Source organism: Marmota marmota, unplaced genomic scaffold (assembly GCF_001458135.2).
Source record: "Marmota marmota marmota unplaced genomic scaffold, marMar, whole genome shotgun sequence".
Taxonomy (NCBI): domain Eukaryota; kingdom Metazoa; phylum Chordata; class Mammalia; order Rodentia; family Sciuridae; genus Marmota; species Marmota marmota.
The window spans coordinates 4,501,253-4,524,197 of record NW_025999942.1 but is presented as its reverse complement, the minus strand read 5'-3'; the positions used below and the strand labels follow the sequence as shown (position 1 = coordinate 4,524,197).

The 22,945-nt window shown below is 36.6% G+C and overlaps 1 protein-coding gene across 1 annotated transcript; it reads left to right on the top strand.

Moving 5' to 3' along the window:
• The first annotated feature begins 11,856 nt into the window (after positions 1-11,856).
• LOC107153314 (tRNA pseudouridine synthase Pus10-like) lies at positions 11,857-13,371 on the top strand. Its single transcript, XM_048801297.1, has one exon. The coding sequence runs from the start codon at positions 11,880-11,882 to the stop codon at positions 13,191-13,193; it is 1,314 nt and encodes a 437-aa protein (XP_048657254.1). The 5' UTR covers positions 11,857-11,879; the 3' UTR covers positions 13,194-13,371.
• The last annotated feature ends 9,574 nt before the right edge of the window (positions 13,372-22,945 follow it).

The following is a 22,945-nucleotide window of genomic DNA, read 5'->3' as shown; positions in this document are numbered from 1 at the left end:
CCACTTATTATTTGAAGAATTAAGCACTATGTGTCCTTTGTGACTCCACTAGGAGACAACTAATTAGATCTCCTCTGAATTTCCCCAAGAGCCTTTCCCCTTTGATGACTAAAATTTGTATCCTCTCACTGTGATAAATCGTACTCAAGGCCGTGAACAGAGTAAACACTGAGTTCTGTGAGTTCTCCTAATGAGTTAGAAAAACAGGATGGTAATGAAGACCACCAACACAATCACTTGATTAGTTTGCAATCCAACATAAGAAATGGTATATAAAGGCATTACTAATAAAATTTAAGTATTTTCCTAAGCACTAAAATTCGAGAATCTATAACAATTGATTATAACTACAATTTAGGATTTTGATTAAAACTTTTTTTAAGTTCCTGCTAAATTGTTAAAGGCCTATCTAAATTGTGAAGGTGGTCCTCAAACTTGCATCCTCTTGCCTCAGCCTCCCAAGTTGCTGGAATTACAGAAATGTGCCACTACACCCAGCTTGGTTACAATATTGTCACTAATGTTAGGATCCATTGATAAGAAACTCTCTTTTACCTTGTGTCAGGATAGTGTCCTTAATCAGAGTATTCTCTGTATTAGCTAAGGCCATAGCCAAAATTCATTACTCTTTCTTTTAATAAAATGGACTTATCTTGAACTATATCTTTGCTTTTACATTATAGTGACTCCATTGAGTGGTTGGGAGATATATATCTGTATCTTACTTTTTAACTTTAGAAAACCCAAGTTTGCCACCTAATAGGATTCATTCTATAGGACGTACTCTATACATACATCTCTGCATTGAACTCACCTTGGATTTACTATTTTCCTACTAATGTGTCCTGATGTCTTCACTGTTTTTCTAACTCTTCTTAATGTATGTATTATTTCCAGACACTTCAAAATTTTTCAGATGATCCATATAGGAAGACAAGGAGGAAGAAAAACTGAGTATTGAATCTATAACACGTCTAAAAAGAGAGAGCAAGCAGAAAATGGGAACAAAAAAACCCCTGAGAATTAGTCAATGTATTACTAAGCACCAAAAGGAAAGGTTAGATTGACTGCCTGATAGATGTACTTTGGGCCTGCTGGGTAAAGACATAGTTTTTGGTGCTGATGTCTGCATCAATCTTGCACAATTTCCAACTCTCTGATTTCATGTTTATTGAGCATCCTTCAGATGTGTTCTCCTCAAGGAGAGTTAACATGTTTTCACTGTTTACTATGTTTTACATGGAATAATTAATTTTCACAGCAACTCTAGGAGTTGTTATCCCTACTTTCCAACTGAAGAACATAGCTAGCCATTTCTGCCAAGGATTGCTCCTCTGGTATCCAAATATGGCAGTACTCCTACCACATGTGGAAAATACAACATGACCAAAGTGCAGGATCTCCATTTGATGCACAATTGTCTTTATCATAGTCGAATGTAGATCCAAGTAGTACAGCAACTAAGGAACTAAAAGTCAATGAATCTTCCCATACTTCTGTCCTTGTGTACACTGGAGGAATGGGGACCCAAGTAAGGATAACATAATTAAGACTCCCATTTGGAAAGAGATAACTGAGAAACTCAGCAGTCATTGGTCCATAGAAATGACAGAAAGCTGTAAGCAGATATGGTAAAGACCCACTGCCCAGGACACATTCATAGTTAACTCAATATGTTCAGTCTTCAAAACTTTTCTACTAAACCCCATTGTATAAAAGAAGTTAACAAGCTAATATGCTGGTTTTTCATAATTATGAATTATTATATATCTGTCTTTCCCAATAGATGATAAGCTCAGTGCAAATTGTCACTACCATATCCCAAGTGATTAGCAAACTATCTGGTATATAGGAGATGTTCAGTAAGTATTTGGTAAGTGAACAAATAACATAACCATTATAGTCTATTTGGCCATTGTATTTTTCAGTATAAATTAACACAAATAGGGATTTTTAGTTATATACCAAATTCACTAAGTTTGATCAGAATCAATTAATTATCAGTTATTCATCCTGAGGCAAGATCACTAGCTGGAGTGAGTTTCTTTCTTTTTTTTTTTTTTTTTTGTACTAGGGTATTGAACCCAGGGGCACTGAGGTGCTTAACCACTAAACCACATCCCAGCCCTTTCTATTTTTTATAGAAAACTAAATTGCTTCAAGCCTCACTAAGTTGCTGAGGTTAGTCTTGAACTTGCAATCCTCCTGCCTCAGTGTCCCAAACCGCTGGGATTAGAGGCATGCACCATCGCACCCGGCTTAGATTGAGTTTCTAAACTTAAAAAGTTATGCTACAGATATTGGACTAGTAGACTCACTTGAGTCTTCCTAAATCCAGTAATAACTATATATACTGCAGGTTTTGTTGCTTGTTTTAACTTCAGAAGCACAAAATTGGATGTGGTAATATTTTTGAGATCATTAGTTTGTGGCATATTTTGAGCGTTGGTCTTTGTTTTATTTTGTGTATTCATATTTATTTAATGATAAATCACCCACACAGAAGATTTGAACATTACCAGCAAGTACTAGCAATTACAATCTACTTATGGCTCTTTTCCCATCTTGTGTTTTCTCCCCAGCTTATAAACTGATAGTGACCACCATCTTCAATATTTGTTTTCGTTCTCCATTTTTTACACAGGTTTTTACATACACACTTATCTATTAGATATTACATTATTAAGATTCATTCATAAATATTATATGTTTTCAGTTCACTGACTCTCTATGATATAATATTCTATTATAAAAACATAAAACTATTTATGATTTTTCCGGTCAATGTTCATTTGGGCTTTCATGGATTTTTGCTACTATAAGTAGGAAACTATGAACATTCTGAAAGATAAATAGTAAGAGTTCTACCAGTGGAACTACTGCGTCATAGGACATACATAATTAAACTTTATAAGATAATCTAAATCATTTTTGAAAGTGGTTGAACCAATTTCTACTCCCCTCAGCAATATGTAAGTTTCCATTGGTATTAAGTAACTTTTTGTTTTTCTTGAAACTGTGTTTTGATTTGCCTGAAAATGCCAATACTCTATGGAAATGTCAAAATTGCTGTATTCAAGTATATGTATCACATAACTTTAAAGCAATCAATAAAAAAATGAAAGAAGGTAACAACAAACAATTAAGTTTGGATTTATAATAATGAATTTTAAATTTATACTTGAATGTGTAAAATATTTTTTGGTAGATTCAAGATATGGATTAGAGAAAGGCTGCAATTTCAGTTGCAATGTGGCTTAGGATTCAAGCAGCAGGAGTACTTCCTTACAGCAAGGTGGGTAAAACAGGGAATTCATTGAAATTTAATACTGGACAGCCAGAGACTCTTTTAGATCCAGATTACACAGGTGCATTAAACAAAGGACAAGAGAGAGTACCTTGGAGCCAAGCTGGTGGTAGAAGTGGCATCAATGCCTGTTAACCACAGAGGGAAAGGATAACTAACAGAGAAACATAATAGCATGAAAAAACCTGTGGAACAGAAAAGTAGTCTGAGCATAGCTGAATCAGAGGGTGCACAGCAAGCTGGTGTTTAAAAAATGCTTCATGTTTCTCAACTGGTAAGTGGAGAACTGAGGAGAGAAACCATCTTGAGGAGGCTATGTTATAGATAGATTGCTGCTGTGGAAGCCTGAGAGATCACAATAAATACTGCCATGCTATCCTAACAAGGCCTACAATGTGGCCTAGGGTATATCTTGGTAGCATAAGGTGATTAAAACAGGCACAAAGAAGAATGTACCCAAGGGATTCCAAGTCAGAGACACGGAGGGGAGTGCAACTCACTTTCCCTTTGAGCCTGGCACTTGTGTGATCAATTATAGAAGGTCAGGGAATTGAACAAGCAGGCATGATTACATTCGGGGACTAAGCCTAGTAAGACTACACTTATGGATGGTAGGGTTACAAGACCTCTGGTGGGTTGGCTCTTCCACCTTATGAGAAATCTTGGGAGGCCCTTGAGGTGCAGACACCCAGCAGAGATCAGCATTTGCCTGACCCTAGAGGTGTGTTGATTTAATCTTTCCAGAGCAGATACCACCTGAAAAAGTCCAAAAGACCTGAACTAAACTCCAGCTGCCAGAACTTCTCATTTATAGCTCTGCAGCAGCCTCAACCTGAGAGTGCAATATGGTCTGTCCAGACAAAACTCCAGTTGACAATGCTTCCTATTCCATCCTATCTAATCCTGGTGAGAAAGGATGCTGAGAACTATTTAGACCAGCTTCAGCTCCAGCCCACTCTAGCTGTCAGCTCAGAGAGCAGCACAAAAAGAGGAAGGATTTACCAAGCCCAATCCTTGTTCTATCTAAGGGATACTTGGCCAAGAATAAACAAAAAGAAGGATGGTCTGTCACAAGCAGTGACCATCCATCCTTACCAACAGGTTTGACAACCTCAGTGGAGAAAATCCTTTCATTTTTCTTTAAGAATTAGTAGCCGGGTGCAGTGGTGCATTCCTGTAATTCCAGTGGCTTTGGGGGCTGAGATAGGAGAATCGTAAAGTCAAAGCCAGTCTCAGCAATGGCGAGGCACTAAGCAACTCAGTGAGACCTGTCTCTAAATAAAATACAAAATAGGTGGGAATGTGGTTCAGTGGTTGAGTGCCCCTGAGTTCAATTCGTGGTACAAAAAAAAAAAAAAGAATTCTTTTCTTTTCCCCCCATAAGTTCTTTCTGTACTGTGTTGATTGGTTCTTGGGATATATATGTGTGTATAATGTGTTCATATGTACATGTGCACATGTGGAGAGCAGTGATAGTGAATGGGAGAGCAGTGTCAGAAATTGGGGTGCCTGATGACTTCACAGCTGTGGAATGCTTGATGCCTGGGAAAGTTTCTGTGCAAAGGTACAGGATGCCTAGTTGCTATGGTAATGTCCTCCATGAGGACGCTCTGTGCTAGAGTCTTATCAGTCCAGACCTTGATCTCAGGCACACCGCTCCTGGGAATAAAGGAACTCTTTTGCTAGACAACCACAATGTTTTACCAGTTCTGCTGCTCCTGAACCTGCCTGCATAAGAGTAACTTCAAACAATGAACTTTTTTGAGAGCTACACAAATCTCCTAACATTGCATATTGTATCTGTAGTATGTAACTGAGGAATAAGCTGCATAATGTTGCTAATTATGTAACTTTCATGAATACAAAGAATAATGCTTGCATAATCTTTAATCTGATTAATGAGACATATATATTAAAGATTGCTGGTGTAATTCTTTAGACCTGCTTCTCCAGCAGAGAGCAGCACTCCACCCAATCCCAGCTGTTCATCTTCAAGATCTGCATATGTGAGTCTTTATTCTTCCAATCTCCCATCACTCCTCTCCATAATCTGCTAGTTTGGCTGTGCAGGTTGCGGCATACACACAAACACATATTCATATACACACACATAATTCTTTCTTTTTTTAATCATTCTTGATGTTCATTATTTTTGTTTGTTTGTTTTGTCTTTTGAAGGTTAGGATTTTTCTTTATTTTTGTTTTTATTTGTTTCTCTTTCTCTCCTTTTGTCTCCCTCTAATAATAAAATTCTCTTGTTCTCTATTTATTTTGCTTCATTTATTTATGTTGTTCTCTGCCTAATTTATAGCCATCACTGGCTAATCTCTTCTGTTTTCTCTCTGTTAACATTTTGAACATTCTAAACTTCCTTTTACCTTCCTACCACATTCTCTTTTCTCCTAATGAACTGTACTTTTACCATCTTTTAGAAATATTTAGTACATATAATTACTGCCCCCACTATTCATGTTGCAGTTATCAATACTGTATATGGTGTAGATGACAGCTGCTATATACCTTAATGCCAGGTATTACCTTAATACTCAGTACAAAAAAAAATGGCCATGTATTATTGTTGCTATTATCAATTGCTGCTCCTGCCATTCCTATTTCCAGGGTAATGTTGTAGTTGTCATTGTAGGCACTGGATATTTACTTTAATGTTGTATATTTTTCACTGTTGTTGTTGCTGCTGTGGTTTGCTTCTTCTTTTTCTGAGAGATTCTGGGATCTACTGGGGCACTGTGAGTTCACAGGGTAGAGACTACTGCTGAGCTGTACCCAAAACCCAGCCAAGAGAGAGTGTGCCTTGTTCCACATACAAACTACCCATGCTCAAACTTCAGTAACATTTTAATACAAAGAATAGGGGAGGCAAAAACCTCAAACCAATGACCAGAACCCAAGTAGGCAGGCACCACTGCTCCCAGCCTAATTAGTGTATTTTGATACAGTGTTTTGTGTCAGAGTTTGAGAATCATTCTTACCCTGTAGGTTTCACAAGTGTGGATCTTTTGTAGATTAGGTAGTTGTATCCAATAGAGTATGTAGGGTACAGCCTCTGTGATTACTCTTCTACATTTAACAACTCTGCATATTCTAAAGGTTTAGGGAGCATTCTGGATTGAGACCCCCCCAAACCATTGTAAGTCCATAGTGTTTTTTAATCTCTATTATGCTGTAGGAGTGAATGTCCATGAGTATGACCTGAGGGCCAACCTAGCCATTCCTACTTGGGTTCTGGTCATTGTTAGACCCGGTCTCTAAATAAAATACAAAGTAGGGCTGGAATGTGGCTCATTGGTTGAGGGACCCTGAGTTCAATCCTCAGTACCAAAAAAAAAAAAAAAAGTACACTAATCATCACCAATAAACCAGGATGGAAATTGTTGTAGTCAGTCATTTTGCTGCTCTGACCAAAAGACCAGACAAGAACAACTTTAAAGGAGGGAAGCTTATTTTGTGCTCATGGTTTCAGAGATCTCAATCTATACATGACCAACTTCATTCCTCAGGGCCTGAGGTAAGGCAGAACATTATGACAGAAAGTGAGGCAGAGGAAAGCAGCTCAGGACATGGCCACCAAGAAGCAGAGAGAAAGAGAGAGAGAGATGCTCATCAAGAACAAAATACATACCCGAAAGGCATGCCCCCAATAACCCACCTCCTCCAACCACACCTTACCTGCTTATAGTTAGCACCCAGTTAATCCCTCTTAGGGAATTAATGCACTGATTATGTTAAAACTCTCATAGCTCAATTATTTGACCTCTCAATTTTCTTGCATTGTGCCACAAATGAGCTTTTGGGGGACACCTCATACCTAAACCATAACAGAAATTATAATATAAACCACTTGGATATAGATTGAAAATATCACAACAACCTGATATCCCAGAACACTTTGCCTAGAGAAGACTGTGACCTAAAATGGCCCACATGAAAGAGTTGAAGAAAAATACAGATGCACAATATTCAACACAGGAATACAAGAAATATTAAAAAAAAAAACAAGATAACATGACACTTCCTTAAGCTCATAATTCACCAGCAACTGACTCCAAAGATATTGAAATGAGTGAAATGTCAGATAAACTATTCAAAGAATGATTACCAAAATGATCAAAAAAATTCCAAGAGGATACAGAAAAATGAAGCAATTAAAGAATTCAGTACAGGACATGAATGAGAAATTCAAGGAGATAAAGATATTAAAGAATCATTGGAATTGAAGAAGGTTGTGAGATGCAGGATAAAGGCAGAGATAACCTCTTCAAGGAAATAATAAGACAAATTTTCAAACCTTGGAAATTATAAGAGCATCTAGTTACAGGATGCCTTTAGAACTTCAAATACACAATATTTAAAAAGAATCTCTCCACAATTACAATTAAAATGCTGACCATATGGAACAAGGACAGAATTTTTAAAAGACTCAAGAGAAAAATGTCAGGTCATATTTAGAGGTAGACCAATCAGAATTACTTCTGATTTCTCAATACAAATTCTAAAATCCAGGAATGATGTTTTCTAAGCCTTGAAAGAAAATAACTATCAACCCAGATTTTAGTACCAAGAAAGCTATCATTCATAATCAAAGAAGAAATAAAAACCTTCTAAGACAAATAAAAATAAAAGAATTAATAACTACTAAGCTGCCACTTGAGAATATACTTAGATATTACACCAGAAAAAAATAAAAGAAAAACAAATGCAAGAGCTCATAAATGGACAAATTTTGTTTGAAGAGTAGCTAAGCAAATGAGAAACAGGACCAAATTAAACATTAGAAATAAATCAAGGGCTGGGGATGTGGCTCAAGCGGTGGCGCGCTCGCCTGGCATGTGTGCGGCCCAGGTTCGATCCTCAGCACCACATACAAAGATGTTGTGTCCGCCGAAAACTAAAAAATAAGTATTAAAAAAAAAAATTAAAAAAAAAAAAGAAAGAAAGAAATCAAAATTGCAGTAATTAATAAACATCTTAGACCTAACTATATGTTGTTTGCAAGAGACTCACATTACAGGCAAAGACAGTCATAGACTGAAAGTAAAAGCATAGACATTGATATGCCATGCAAATGGAGCCCTAAAACAAGCAGGAGTAGCTATTATCATGTCTGAAAAAGCACACTTGCACCAAAATTAATCAAAGAGACAAAGAAAATTTCCTCATAGGAATAAAGGGAATAATCCATCCAGAAATCATGATAGTAAATATTTATATTCCAAATATTGGTACACCTAATTACATGAAACAGACACTAGTTGACTTAAAGAATCAGATAGATACCAGGTATGGTGGCCCATGCCTGTAATCCCAGCAATTTAGAAGGCTGAGACAGGAGGATCACAAGTTCAAGACTAGCATCAGTATCTTATCAAGGCCCTAAGCAACTTAGCAAGACCCTAAATAAATATAAAAAATAAAAAGGGATAGGGATGCAGCTCAGTGGTGAAGTACCTTGATTCAATCCCCAGTAACAACAACAACAAATCAGATAGACCCCATTACAAAAACATTGGGATACTTCAACACACTTCTATCACCAACAGACAGGTCATCCAGGTATAAACTCAACCAAGATCCAACAGACCTAAAAAAAAAATTTGAAATCAAGCTGGGTACAGTCATGCATGCCTTTAATCCTAGCAAAATGAAAGGCTAAAGCAGGAGGATTACAAGTTTAAGATCAGCCTTGGCAACTTAGCAAGACCCTGTCTCAAAATAAAAATTTAAAAACAACAGGGGGAATGTAGCTCAGTGGTAGAGTGCCCTTAGTCCAATCCTGAGTCAACCCCCAACACACAAACACATTTGCATACACATACATACATACACACACACACATCAAGTGGATTTGGCGAACATCTATATAATATTGCTCCAAAACAGCCAAATTCACTTTCTTTTCAGCTGCTCATGGCACCTTCTCTGAAACAGATCATATTTTAGGACACAAAACAACTCTTACCAAATATAGAAAAATCAAAATATTTCCTTGTGTCTTTCTGACCATAATGGAATGAGATTAGAAACATGAAAAAATTAAAAACTATAGAAACTATATAAACATATGAAGACTAAACAATATACTTTTTTTTTTAATATTTATTTTTTAGTTTTCGGCGGACATATCTTTGTTTGTATGTGGTTCTGAGGATCGAACCCGGGCCGCACGCATGCCAGGCGAGCGCGCTACCACTTGAGCCACATCCCCAGCCCTAAACAATATACTTTTGAATGATGAACAAATGATAGAATAAATCAGGAAAGAAATTTTTAAAATTCTTAAACAAGGGCTGGGGATGTGGCTCAAGCGGTAACACGCTCGCCTGGCATGCGCGGGGCGCTGGATTCGATCCTCAGCACCACATAAAATAAAAATAAAGATGTTGTTTCCACTGAAAACTGAAAAATAAATATTAAAATATTCTCTCTCTCTCTCTCTCTCTCTCTCTCTCTCTCTCAAAAAAATTTCTTAAACAAGAATAGTGATACAACATAACAGAACTTCTAGGACATTACAAAGGCAGTTCTAACAGGCAACTTTATAGCTATGAATGCCTACACAAGAATATCAGAAAGATCCCAAATAAGCAACTTAATGATGCATATCAAATCCCTAGTAAAACGACAACAATGGGGCTGGGCTTGGGGCTCAGTGGTAGAGCACTCGCCTTGCATGTGTGAAGCAATGGGTTTGATCCTTAGGACCAAATAAAAATAAATTAATTAAATAAAGCTATCATGTCCATCTACAACTAAAATGATATTAAAACAACAAAAACAAATCCCTAAATCTGTAGAAAGAATGAACTAATTAAGATCAAAGTTGAAGTCAATGAAATAGAGATTTTTTAAAAAAATATGTAGGATCAATGAAACAATGAATTGGTTCTTCAAAAAGATAAAGATTGATAAGACCTTAGCCAAACTAGCCAAAAGAAAAAGAAGGGCTGGGATGTATCTCAGTGGTAATGTGCTTGCATTGTATGTTCTCATTCAGTCCCCAGCATGCATGCACACACACATACACAAAGGAAAAGAAATACAAGAAAAAGACAGAAGACCCATATTAATAAAATTAGAAATGCAAAAGGAGATATCACCACAGACATCATAGAAATCCAAATGATCATTAAAAACAATTTTGTAAATTTTTACTTCAACAAATTGGAAAGTATAAAAGAAATGGATATGACCTGCCAAAATTGAACAGAAAGGATATATAAAACCTAAACAGATCAATAACAAGCAATGAGGTAAAAGCATTTAAAAAAAAAATCAACAAAGAAAAGTCCAGGGGCTGGGGTTATGGCTCAGTAATAGAGTGCTTGCCTAGCATGTGCAGGACACAGGGTTTGATCCTCAGTACCACATAAAAATAAAATAAAGTATTGTGTCCAACAACTAAAACAAACTAAACTAAAACAAAATATTTTTTAAAAAAGAAATAAAAAGAAAAAGTCCAGGACCAGATGGATTCGCAGCTGAATTCTACTTGATCTTTAAAGAAGAACTAATACCAATGGTCCTCAAATTATTCCATAAAATAGCAATGGGTGGAAGCCAGTATCACCATCATACTAAATCCAGCTAATGACATACCAAGGAAAGAAAACTACAGATCAATATCCTTGATGATATTAGATGTAAAAAATCCTTAACAAAATGGTAGCAAATCATATTCATTATGACCGAGATGGTTTCATTTCAGGGATTTAAGGATGGTATAACCTACTCAAATCAATAAATGTAATTCATCACATAAATAAAACTAAGGACAAAAATCATACAGTCATCTCAATAGATGCTGAGAAAACATTCAACAAAGCTCAGCACCAATTCATGATTAAAAAAAAAAAAAACTGAAGAAACTAGGAATAGAAGGAACTTACCTCAACATTTTAAGGACTATATATGACAAATCCAAAGCCAACATCACAATGAATGGGAAAAAACTGAAAGCATTTCCCTTAAAATCTAGAACAAGACAGGGATGTCCACTTTTACCATTCCTATTTAATATAGTATTAGAAATTGTAGCCAAAGCAATTATTCAAGAAAGGGATATAAAGGAAATTTTTTAAAGTAAAGAAAGAAGTCAAATTATCACTGTTCACAGATGATATGATCCTATACTTAGAAGATCCAAAACATTCCACCAGAAGACTACTAGGGGTAATAAACAAATGCAATAAAGTAGGTGGATACAAAATCAGCAAGCAAAAATCAATAGCTTAACTATGCACCAATAATGAATCTGCTGAAAAAGAAATCAGGAAGACAATTCCATTTACAATCGCCTAAAAAAACACCTAGGAATAAATCCAACCAAGGAGGTTGAAAAAACTCTATAATGGCTGGCTGTGGTGCATGCCTGCCCAGTACCCAAAAGACAGAACAAAACAAAACAAACTACAACAACAACAACAAAAACAAAAACAAAACAAAACAACAAAACCTCTACACTGAAAACTATAGAACACTGAGGAAAGGAATTGAAGAAGTCATTACAAGATGGAAAAACCAGGCTCCAGGATCTTGGGAGAAGTTATAATTAAGCATGTTTCCACTGACTGAGGAAAATAAGCATGTGGCTCAGTTGTTGTTCGGTACTGGCACCTGTCCAAGATGTATCTTCAGATTCTGTGGTGTGGATTTTCATGCACCATACAAACATTCATATGAGGAGTTGCTTAATGATATACAGAAATTTCTGAAAGATGAATTAATTTTGGAAGTTCCAAACCCACCTCTCAAGAAAATTCGGCTTCAAGAACTGGAAGATGGGATTGATAATCCGAGTCAAAATGGGGAGAACAAGATCTCTGTTATTGAAGATGGGAGCATTGCTTCCCCAAACTCAAATTTAAATGTAAATGTATGCAATGTTTGCCTAGGAATTCTTCAAGAATTCTGTGAGAAAGAGTTCATTAAAAAGGTGTGTCAAAAGGTTGAGGCCTCTGGGTTTGAATTCACAAACTTGGTATTTTCAGTCTCCTTCCCACCACAGCTCTCTGTAAGAGAGCATGCTGCATGGTTGCTGGTAAAACAGGAAATGGGAAAACAGAGTCTGTCACTGGGAAGAAATGATATAGTTCAGCTAAAAGAAGCCTACAAATGGATAACATACCCCCTGTTTTCAGAGGAACTGGGTGTTCCCATTGATGGAAAGAGCTTGTTTGAAGTGAGTGTGGTCTTTGCTCACCCAGAAACAGTTGGGGATTGCCACTTCCTAGGTAAAATTTTACCAGACTGTTTCAAGCCAGCCCAAAATAAGCAGTCGGTATTCACTAGAATGGCAGTTATGAAAGCTTTGAATAAGATAAAAGAAGAGGATTTCCGCAAGCAGTTTCCTTGTCCTCCAAACTCACCAAAGGCTGTTTGCACTGTTCTTGAAATTGAATGTGCTCATGGTGCTGTTTTTGTGGCTGGGAGATACAATAAATATTCCAGGAATCTATCACAAACTCCTTGGATAATTGATGGAGAAAGGAAGCTGGAATCTTCAGTGGAAGAATTAATTTCAGATCATCTGCTGACAGTATTCAAAGCAGAGAGTTTTAATTTCTCATTCTCTGGAAGAGAAGATGTAGATGTGAGAACATTAGGAAATGGAAGGCCCTTTGCAATTGAGCTGGTGAATCCTCATAGAGTACATTTCACTTCACAAGAAATTAAGGAACTTCAGCAGAAAATTAATAAGTCATCTAACAAAATCCAAGTACGTGACTTGCAGCTTGTTTCAAGAGAGGCAATAGGACATATGAAAGAAGGTGAAGAAGAAAAGACTAAGACCTATAGTGCCTTAATATGGACAAATAAAGTAATACAGAAGAAAGACATCGAATTTCTGAATGATATAAAGGTAGTTTAAGTGTTCTGTTCTTTTGTTTTTCTACTGTCTATATACTGTCTGTTGTCTTCTAGTTTATAACCAGAAAGTCATAGAGCATGGGCTTTGAGGTCTGTGAGACCTGGATTCAAATCCTGGCTTTGAATCCACTTACTATCTGAATGACTTGGCACTTCATCTAACCTGTTGGATAGACTTTGTTGCTAGCGATTAAGAGCCCTGCTCAGAAGACAGATCTCTTGGGTGAAACCCTGATCTGCATTTCTTAGTGTGATTTTGGACAAGTTACCTAAGCTCATGCTTCAATTTCTTCATCTGTAAAATTAGTTAAATAATTAAATGAATTTAATCATATAAAACTCAGAATTGTACCTAGCATGTAGAAAATGCTCAATAATGCTATTATTTGTATTTGATTACATGAAATAAAAATATCTAACAGAAAAAAAAACAAGATGGAAAAACCTTTCATGTTCCGGGAAAGGGAGATTTAATGCTGTTAAATTAGGCACATTATACCAAAAACAATCTACAGATTTCATGCTATCCTCATTACAATACTAATGACATGCACAGAACTAAAAAAAAAAAAAAATGAGTCCTAATGTTCACTTGGAAGAATAAAAAACTTGGAATAGCCAAAGCAATTCTAAGCCAAAAAAACAATACTGGAGACATCACAATACCCAACTTCAAATTATATTACAGCATTATAGTAATTAAAAATGGCATGATACTGGCATACAGCAAACACAGAGACTAATGGAAAAGAACAGAAGACACAAACCCACAGGTACAATCATCTGATCCTTGACAGTTGTGCCAAACACATACACTGAAGAAAAGATAGCATGTTTATCAAATGGTGCTGGAAAGACTGGCTATCCCTGTGGAAAAGAATAAGCAGCTCAGAAGGCTAAGGCAAGAGGATCACAAGTTCAAAGCCAGCCTCAGCAAAAGCAAGGAACTAAGCAACTCAGTGAGATCCTGTCTCTAAATAAAATACAAAATAGGGTTAGGGCTGTGGCTCAGTGGTTGAGTGCCCCTGAGTTCAATCCCCCATACAAAAAAAAGAATATGAAATGAGAACCTACAGAATGGAATAAAATCTTGGTAGCTACTCTTCTGGCAGAGGATTAAAATTCAGAATATACACAATAGTTCTAAGGAACCAGCCTAGGTGCCCTTCAATAGATGAATGGATAAAGAAAATGAGGTACATATACACAATGGAATATTACTCAACCATAAAGAAGAATGAAATTATGGTTTGCCAGTAAACGGATTGAACTGGAGGCTATCATGATAAGTGAAATAACCCAATCCCCCAAAAAACCGAAAGCTAAATATTCTCTCTGATATGCAGATTCTGATTCACAATAGGTGGGGAGAAGAGGGGGCACTTTACCATATTGGACAGGGTGGACTGGGGGGAAGGAGGGTGAATTAGAATGGGAAAGACAATAGAATGCATTGGACATTACTTTCCTATGTTCATATATGAGTACATGACCAGTGTAACTCCACATCATATACAACCACAAGAATGGGAAGTTATACTCCATGTATTTATGATATGTCAAAATACAATCTACTGTTGTGTATAACTAAAAAGAACAAATAAAAATAGTAAAAAAATAAAAGTCAGAGTATATGAAGATCTCAAAAGCTCAAACTCCCCCCAAGAAGCACAACTAAGTCAATAAGTGACCAAATGATCTTAAAAAACACTTCTCAGTCTGGGGCTGCAGTTCAGTCACAGAGTGCTTGCCTAGCATGTGTGAGGCACTGGGCTCAATCCTTAAAACCACATAAAAATAAACAAATAAAATAAATCCATGCTGTGCATATACAACTACCAAATATTTTTTAAAAAGACACTTCTCAAAAGAAGAAATACAAATGACCAAAAAAAAAAAAATTAAAAAGTTCCACATAATTAGCAATTAGGGAAATGTAAATCAAAACTACACTGATATTTAATCTCACTTCGGTCAGAATTGCAGCCGTTAGGAATACAAACAATAATAAATTCTGGAGAGGGTGTGGGGGAAAAGAATACTTTTACACTATTGATGGGATTGTAAATTAGTACAACCACCATGAAAATCAGTATGAGGTTTCCTCAAAAGACTAGGCGCGGAACCACCTTATGATCCAGCTGTACCAGGCAGTTAGGCATCAAGTCACGTACATGTTGCATTTATCCTAAAGAGTTAATGTCATCATACGATAGTGATGCATGCATAGCCATGCTTATAGCAGCACCATTCACAATAGCAAAATTCTGGAACTAGCCTAGGTTTTTGCCAGCAGACAAATGGATAAAGAAAATGTGGTGTATACATACAAAATGGCACTTTATTCAAACATAAAAATAATGAAATTATGTCATTTGCAGCAAAATGGGTGATTTTGAGATCATTGTGTTAAGCAACATAGGCCAAATTCTCAAAGTCAAGGGTCATGTGTTTTCTCTCATATGTTGAAGATAGAGAAGAAAAAGAAAGGAAAGAAACGGGTGGATCTCATGAAAATGAAAGAAAGAACAGTTGAGTAGAATAAAGGGACAAGGGAGAGGGAGCAGAGGAGGGAAAGTGGAAATACTGGAACAATATTGGCCAAATTATATTGCTATATTGAGTGCACGTATGGCTATGTAACAAAGAATCCAACTATTATGCATAATTATATATGCCAATAAAATATGAAAACAAAATATTGTTTAAAATGGTTATCATTGATGTATTTTGAAATATCTTATTAATACATAATTTTTTCTTTTCCTATTTATTTATTTATTTTTGTTTCTTAGGGTTCTTGAGAGCCTCTAGGAAGCCTTTAGCAACCCCTTGGATCTATTCTACACTCATGTAATACTTGGACATAACTTGATTTTTAAACTTTCATCAGAAACTATTTGCTATTTGTCCTTCAATACCTCTTCATTCTGTCTTACAGTAATGGAGCATTTATTTAGGCATAGAGTTGCTCAGTTAAAGAGTATAACTCCTAGCTTTCATGCAGGTAGTTTTGGCTATATAACTGAGTTAGACCAGTGGGGTATAAGCAGAACCGATAAAGGAAACTTATGGGTTAAAATCTAAAGCATCCTTTCTAGTGCAATTTGAAGCTAAGAGTTGGAACAACCTTCTTGAAATCACTAAGTAGGCTGCACTTTGAGAACAATAGTTAAAAGATAGATAGAAGCCTAGGCCCCTTTTCTCTTCAAGTAGAACTTCCAGTTTAGACATGAGGAATAAATTTGTATTATTTAAGGGGCCGGGATGTGGCTCAAGCGGTAGTGCACTCTCCTGGCATGCGTGCAGCCCGGGTTCGATCCTCAGCACCACATACAAACAAAGATGTTGTGTCCGCCAAAAACTAAAAAGTAAATATTAAAAAATTCTCTCTCTCTCTTTAAAAAAATTGTGTATTATTTATTATTATAAAACCAATAACAGGAGGCATTAGCAGGCATCAAGTCATGAACATACTGTAGACTTTAAGACTGGTAACACTTAAGTTTTGACACAACATTTGGTAAAATTGTCAACGTATAGTAGCACATGTCTATAGAGCCTATACCTCTAAGAGGATGAGTGTTTCTCAAAAGCTGTCCTATTGAAATTTTGGGTAGAACATTTTTTTGTGGTTCAAGAATGCCCTAAGCATTGTATGATGTCTAGTGTCTCTGCTCCCCACCCATGAAATGCTAGTAATAAGCCTCAGCTAAGGGCTGGGGAATACAGCTTAGTTGGTAAAGTGCTTGCCCCACATGCGCAAGGCCCTGGGTTAAATCCCCAGCACCACCACCCAAAAAAAAAAAACAAAAAAAAAAAAAAAAAAAAAAACTTCGCCATATTCTCCCAGCGTCCCTTATAGAAAATGCACTTTCCCCTAGATAAAAATCACTGCACTTGAAGAAGTAGCTAGAAAAAGTGTCAGAACATTGGTTTGTTGGCTGTTTCTTGCCACTTTTGACAAACTCCTTAAGAGAGAGAGAGGCTCAAGCTAATTTACATGTACATGTACAGATAGAGGGAACAAAGTTTTGGAAGACAAGGTTCTGTCCAAATGGATTCAAAAACTTTCCATACCCTTTGGAAAGAGAGCATGTCCTGCAAAAGGAAAGAAAGATGCTTATAGGACAAAGAGTGTGACAAAGGTTGCTAGTTTTCTGTAGAATCTATTTTTCCCCTCTAGCATAAGAATAAAACTTTAAACTGAGTGCAGAGCTTCCAAGCTGTAGGCATTTTCAGTCTCTTTGTATTTATGTTGTGACTGCATGAATAAGTTAGGGTCAATGAAAAGAGAACAGAATTAGGTGTGAGACATACAGAGTGTGAGTTTAAATGGACAAGTATGTCCTCTCCTTTTCCTTTGTCCCTTGTGATTGCTGGTGTGATGACAGAAACTGGAACCCTCATATTTCCTACAAGATGGAAGCCACATGTTGAGAATGACAGGTCAACTACATAAAAGAGTTGAAACCCTCAATAATTTACAAGGGAGAACCACTACATCAGCTCAAATTTTTAAGTGAAAGAGAAATAAACATCTACTATGTAAGTCATATCAACATCTATCATTTATCTATACAAAGTACCCATCAAGGAATGCATAAACATTATTGAACTGTATAAGCCATATTAGATCTCTATTATGAATAAAATCCATATTCTAAATAAAGCAGTACCTACCACCCTTAGATACAATCTTTTACTAGATTTTAAGTGTTTTGAGGCCTAGGAGACAACCCTTTTTTTCTCATTCTAATCTTCAATATATAGGACCAGTATTGAGTATTTAATGAAACATTCTTCAGTGGTAAAAATAAATTAACTATCAATTCACCAAAATACATGGAAAAAACTTAAATATGTATTATTAACTGAAAAAAGCCAATCTCAAAATGGTTCATACTGTGTGATTCTAACTATATGACATCTTAGGGAAGGAAAACTATAGAGTCAATAAAAAGATCAGTGGTTGCCAGAGACTTGTGGAGAGGGAGGGATGAACAGGCAGAGCACAGAGGACTTTTGGAGCAGCAAAACTATTCTGCATAATACTATGCATCATTATGCATTTGTCCAAACTCATAGAATTTACACCACCCAGAATGTATTTTAACATTAACTATGGACATTGAGTGATGATGATGTGTCAATGTAAGTTCATCAATTATAACAAATGTACCACTTTAGTGAGAGATATTGATAATGGAAAAGAATGTGTATGTGTTATTGGGGTAGTGGAAATATATGGGAACTTTGTACACTTCCCACTTAATTTTGTGGCAAACCTAAAACTGCTCTAAAAAAAAGTCTATCACATGATCGGCTCAATATTCTGATCTGGACACAAATTATTGATTAAGTGATGCTATGACATTCAATGATGAAATGTTCATATAGACAGATCATAGATATGGATAGATATAGATGGATGGATAGATATTGATATCTTCAAAACAGCAGCATATTTTTAAAGATATTAACTAGCAAACACACTAGCATGAGTTGAGATTGGCCAAGACTAGGCCTACTGCTAGGAGTACAATGTTGCATCCTTGAATAGGCCTGATGATGCAAGGAGAAATAAAAGTATGGGTGTGTGTTTAAGTAAGAATATCTTTTGCATGATCAGAATAGGGTGACCATATGTCCTTGTTTGCTCAGGGATTTCCCAATTTACTTCTGTATTGTGACATAATTGTTAATTATGTTTCTTTTATTCTGAAAATTGTTCTTGTAAGAGTAGGTCCTTGAATACTAACATGTCATGTTCCCGGCGACCAAAACACTCAGGGTCACTCCAGGGTTACTGGGCTGCGTGAAATAACCACACAAGAGACAGAAATGCCTTTTTCTTTGGGGTTCCTGTGACAGTTCCTCTGACCTTAAGGGTCTGCAGAAAGACAGAGAGAGAGAGCATGTGCTGACCCCTTTTATTGAGGAGAAGCCATTCAAATTAGGCAAGTGGTCAGGTTTCAAGGGGCTTAGTCTAGCTTCATGATGTCTCACTGACATTTAGGAAGGCCACACCCAAGGGCAGAGTAAGAGAAGGGGACTCACAAAGGGGTTTCCATGGAACATTCTATCCCAAACAGGGCAAGGGGTTAATATCACAAAGGAACAGGTGAGCATAGCTCTACCCATGGGGCTACAGGAAGGCACGCCTATGCATGAAGACACATTTGGTTGCATTTTTACTACTCTCAAGATTGGGGCTACTGTCTTCAGCAACTTAAGAGTAGCCAGACCAATGGGGAGTGGGGGGTATGACTGACAGTGCCTCAACCGATTAGGAGAGGAAAAATACTGGTCACTAAGTGCGACGGCCTCCCACACTAACATACTCTTCCTCACCTTCCTTCTCATCCATTCCACTCACCCCAAACAGTATAAAAGATAGCAAGTCCCAAATCCTGGGATCCTCTGACTTGGATAATCTCTCCTAATGAACTACTAAAGCCACCAACCTGGTCCACCTCCCCTTTCTTGCATTCTTGATCTCATACATATTATTTTGACCTGTTTTCTAGGTGGTTAAATTGTAAGCTGAAGTGATAATATTTACAAAGTCTGGGGCATCATCCCCACTGATCCTAAAACAAAGGATAGGCTTTGTGGCCTGACATATCTTAAGAGCAGAACTTTTTCCTTTTGACTTCTACATTTTGAATGTTCTCAAAATCTAAAATACAGAGCAGATGTAGTAGCCAGATCTTGTTTTCTAATACCATTATCCAATAAAAAGAGTTAGAGTTCCTGGAAGAAATGGATAATTCTAGGACTGGGGAAAAAAATGCACAAGATGAGCCTAGAATATGTTGTAGGGTTAGAAAGTAAGGAAATTCTAAAAGAGAGGTGAGTGTAGGAACAGAGGAACCAACTGATAGAATTAATGAACAAAGCTGGAATAATTTGAGCAACAAAAAAGTTCAATTATAAAAATAAATATCCATGAGGCCATATTGATACAAGAAAATTATTAGATAAATTAATTGGAGAAGAGACAAACTTCCCTTAGAAAATTCCAAATGAAATACATGGATGCTTTATCATAAAGTGGGGGAGAGGTCCTAACTCTCCACTCCTTAAATATGAGCTGTAGACAGTGACTTCCTTCCAAAGAGTAAAGTACAGAAAAGAAGGGTTAAAAACACAACTACTTCAGGCAGGTTATCAAGGTCAGCATAAATTTATAAATCATCTTGCTAGTGTGGACCCTGAGAGAATGTAAAGAAAAGGGCACTTTATGTCTGTGATTTTCCTCCCCAAGGCCCAACTGAGGGGCATCCAACAAATATACCTGCCCAGCAATCATTAGAACTGTCAAGGTCATCAAAACAAGGAAACTCTGAGAAACTACCACAGTCATGAGGAACTTAAGGAGGAGACATGATAATTAATTAAAAGTAATGTGGGTGTCTTGGATAGATAACCTAGGATAGAAGAAGAGTATCAGGTAAAAACTAACAAGCCTAACTTATCAATATTGGTTCATTAATTATAACTAACATACCACACATGTAAGATGTTAATAATTGGAGAAACTGGGTATATGGCATATGGGAATTATTGTCCTATCTCCACAACTTTTTATTCATCTAAAACTTCTAAAAGAGTTTATTTTTTAAAATATGAAATACGGAATATTTTTAAAAATTTGTTTGAGGGTTTGGGGCTGTGGCTCAGTGGTAGCACACTCGTTTGGCATGTGTGAGGCACTGGGTTCAATTCTCAGCACTGCATATAAATAAATAAAATAAAGGTTTATCAACAACTTAAAAAATTAGTCTGAAAAGACAATTTTGCAGAAGCACTTTAAAAAAGTAAGGTACCAACTTGCATGTTAGTTTCAATCACTTTAAACATGTGACCATTTTGCCTTCTTTCCAAATACACCTGATATTTATGTTAAACTATGATTGTAGAATATATGTAAAAATTTGATTTTTCTCGATAAGCTCAAAGTAACTTACCCTCATTTGAAAACTAAAAGTTCATTAATACATTTTCCAACTTCAGAACAAGTTGATTTCCTGAAATTTAATCAAGTGTTTGAAACCTGAAACACATTTTTTCCCACAGAAATGTTGTTATTATTGACAATAGTCAACTCCCAGTCCAGCCCAGTGAAGCTGATTAAGTTCATAAGAAGCAAAAACAGATATCTACAATCAAAGCAGTGTAAAACTATATTTTGAAAAAGGAAAAAAAAAAACATTTTTTTAAACTCAAAAGGTTAAGCATGCAATTTATATTTATTTCAAGTCTATCACCCACAATGTTTGAGCCAGGGGCTAATTTTGGGCCTTTGCATAAAACCTTAAACTTGGAAATGCTACACTATAGATGCAAAAGAGACTGAGAAAGGTGTTAAACCGGGGTGGGTGGGAGATAGGAGAATCTTAAGTGCAGTTAGAGGGAGCCATACCATTTTAACTTCTAGGAGCACAAGGAAGCTGGTATCCCATAGGATGGAAGAAAAGAGATGGGGACTTTGATTTCTCCTAATTCTAGAAAACTAAATGTGCTACTACTACCCAGAAGGTGGGATCAAGAGTATGTGTAGCAGTTGTTCAACACAGATAACTACCTCATCAAGTTGTGGGATCCTGAGTATGCAGGTGGGCAGCAGCAGGGGCTGGTCAGGGCTCCTCATAGTAGTCTCTGTCTAGCTGACAACAACAACAACAAAATAAAGTGGATTCACCCAGCAGACCAGCAGAAATGCTGACAGGGATGATGAAGACATAAATTTCCAACATGGAGAATCAGAAGAAGAAATAGAGGTTAAGATGTTAGTCCCAGCTGGAGTCGTCATTCTTACAGCACAGCTAGGGTTAATGTTTGATGTAGAACAAATTTGTATACACAGGTTAGAGAAGTATTTCACAAGAAATTTATTAAGCACTTTCCATTTGTTATATTATAAGAAGAAAATTTTATACTGGAAAAAGAACTACAAGAACTTTTCAAAACTTAAAAACAAATATTTTCTAAAGGGGAATCAGCAGAGAGGAAAGGGACCAAAGGGTGGAAGATGAGGAGGGAGGGGGAATGTACTGGGAAGTGATATTAGCCAAATTATATTGTTATGTTGTATGCATATATGAATATATAACAACAATTTCATCAATATGTACAACTATGATGCACCAGTGAAAATGTGGGGGAAAAAACAAAGTGTTTTAAGGAAATCGTGTATTTTCAAACAATTTTTTTTTTTTGGAGATCAAACCCAGGGCTTCATGTATGTTAGGCAAGCACTCTATGTCTGAGCTACATACCCAACCCTTTATAAATTTTAAAACAGGATCTTACATTGCCCAGGCTGGCCTTGAACTTGGGATTCTCCTGCCTCATCTCAAAAATAACTGAAACTAGGAGCCAGGTGCAGTGGGGCAGACCTGTAATCCCAGTGGCTCTGGAGGCTGAGGCAGGAGGAGCAAAGCCAGCCTCAGCAACTCAGTGAGACCCTGTCTCTAAAATACAATAGGGCTGGGGATATGGGTAAGTGGTTGAGTGCCCCTGAGTTTAATCCCCTGTGCCAAAAAAACAAAACAAAACAAAAAGCTGACTAAAATGGGGAATCACTACTTTTTCTGCAACTGGAAATACCACAGTAAAAATCTCCATATTGTAGGTTATTGTTTATGCTTACTTGCTGTTGTAAACTTCCAAAATATCTCCAGCTCACCCCAACAGAAGTTTGTTTCCAGTTTACACTGCTGGATGATACAAGTCAGGCTAATCTTG

Excerpts from the sequence above, each read along its gene's own strand:
- LOC107153314 (XM_048801297.1), top strand. The coding sequence starts at position 11,880 with ATGTTTCCACTGACTGAGGAAAATAAGCATGTGGCTCAGTTGTTGTTC.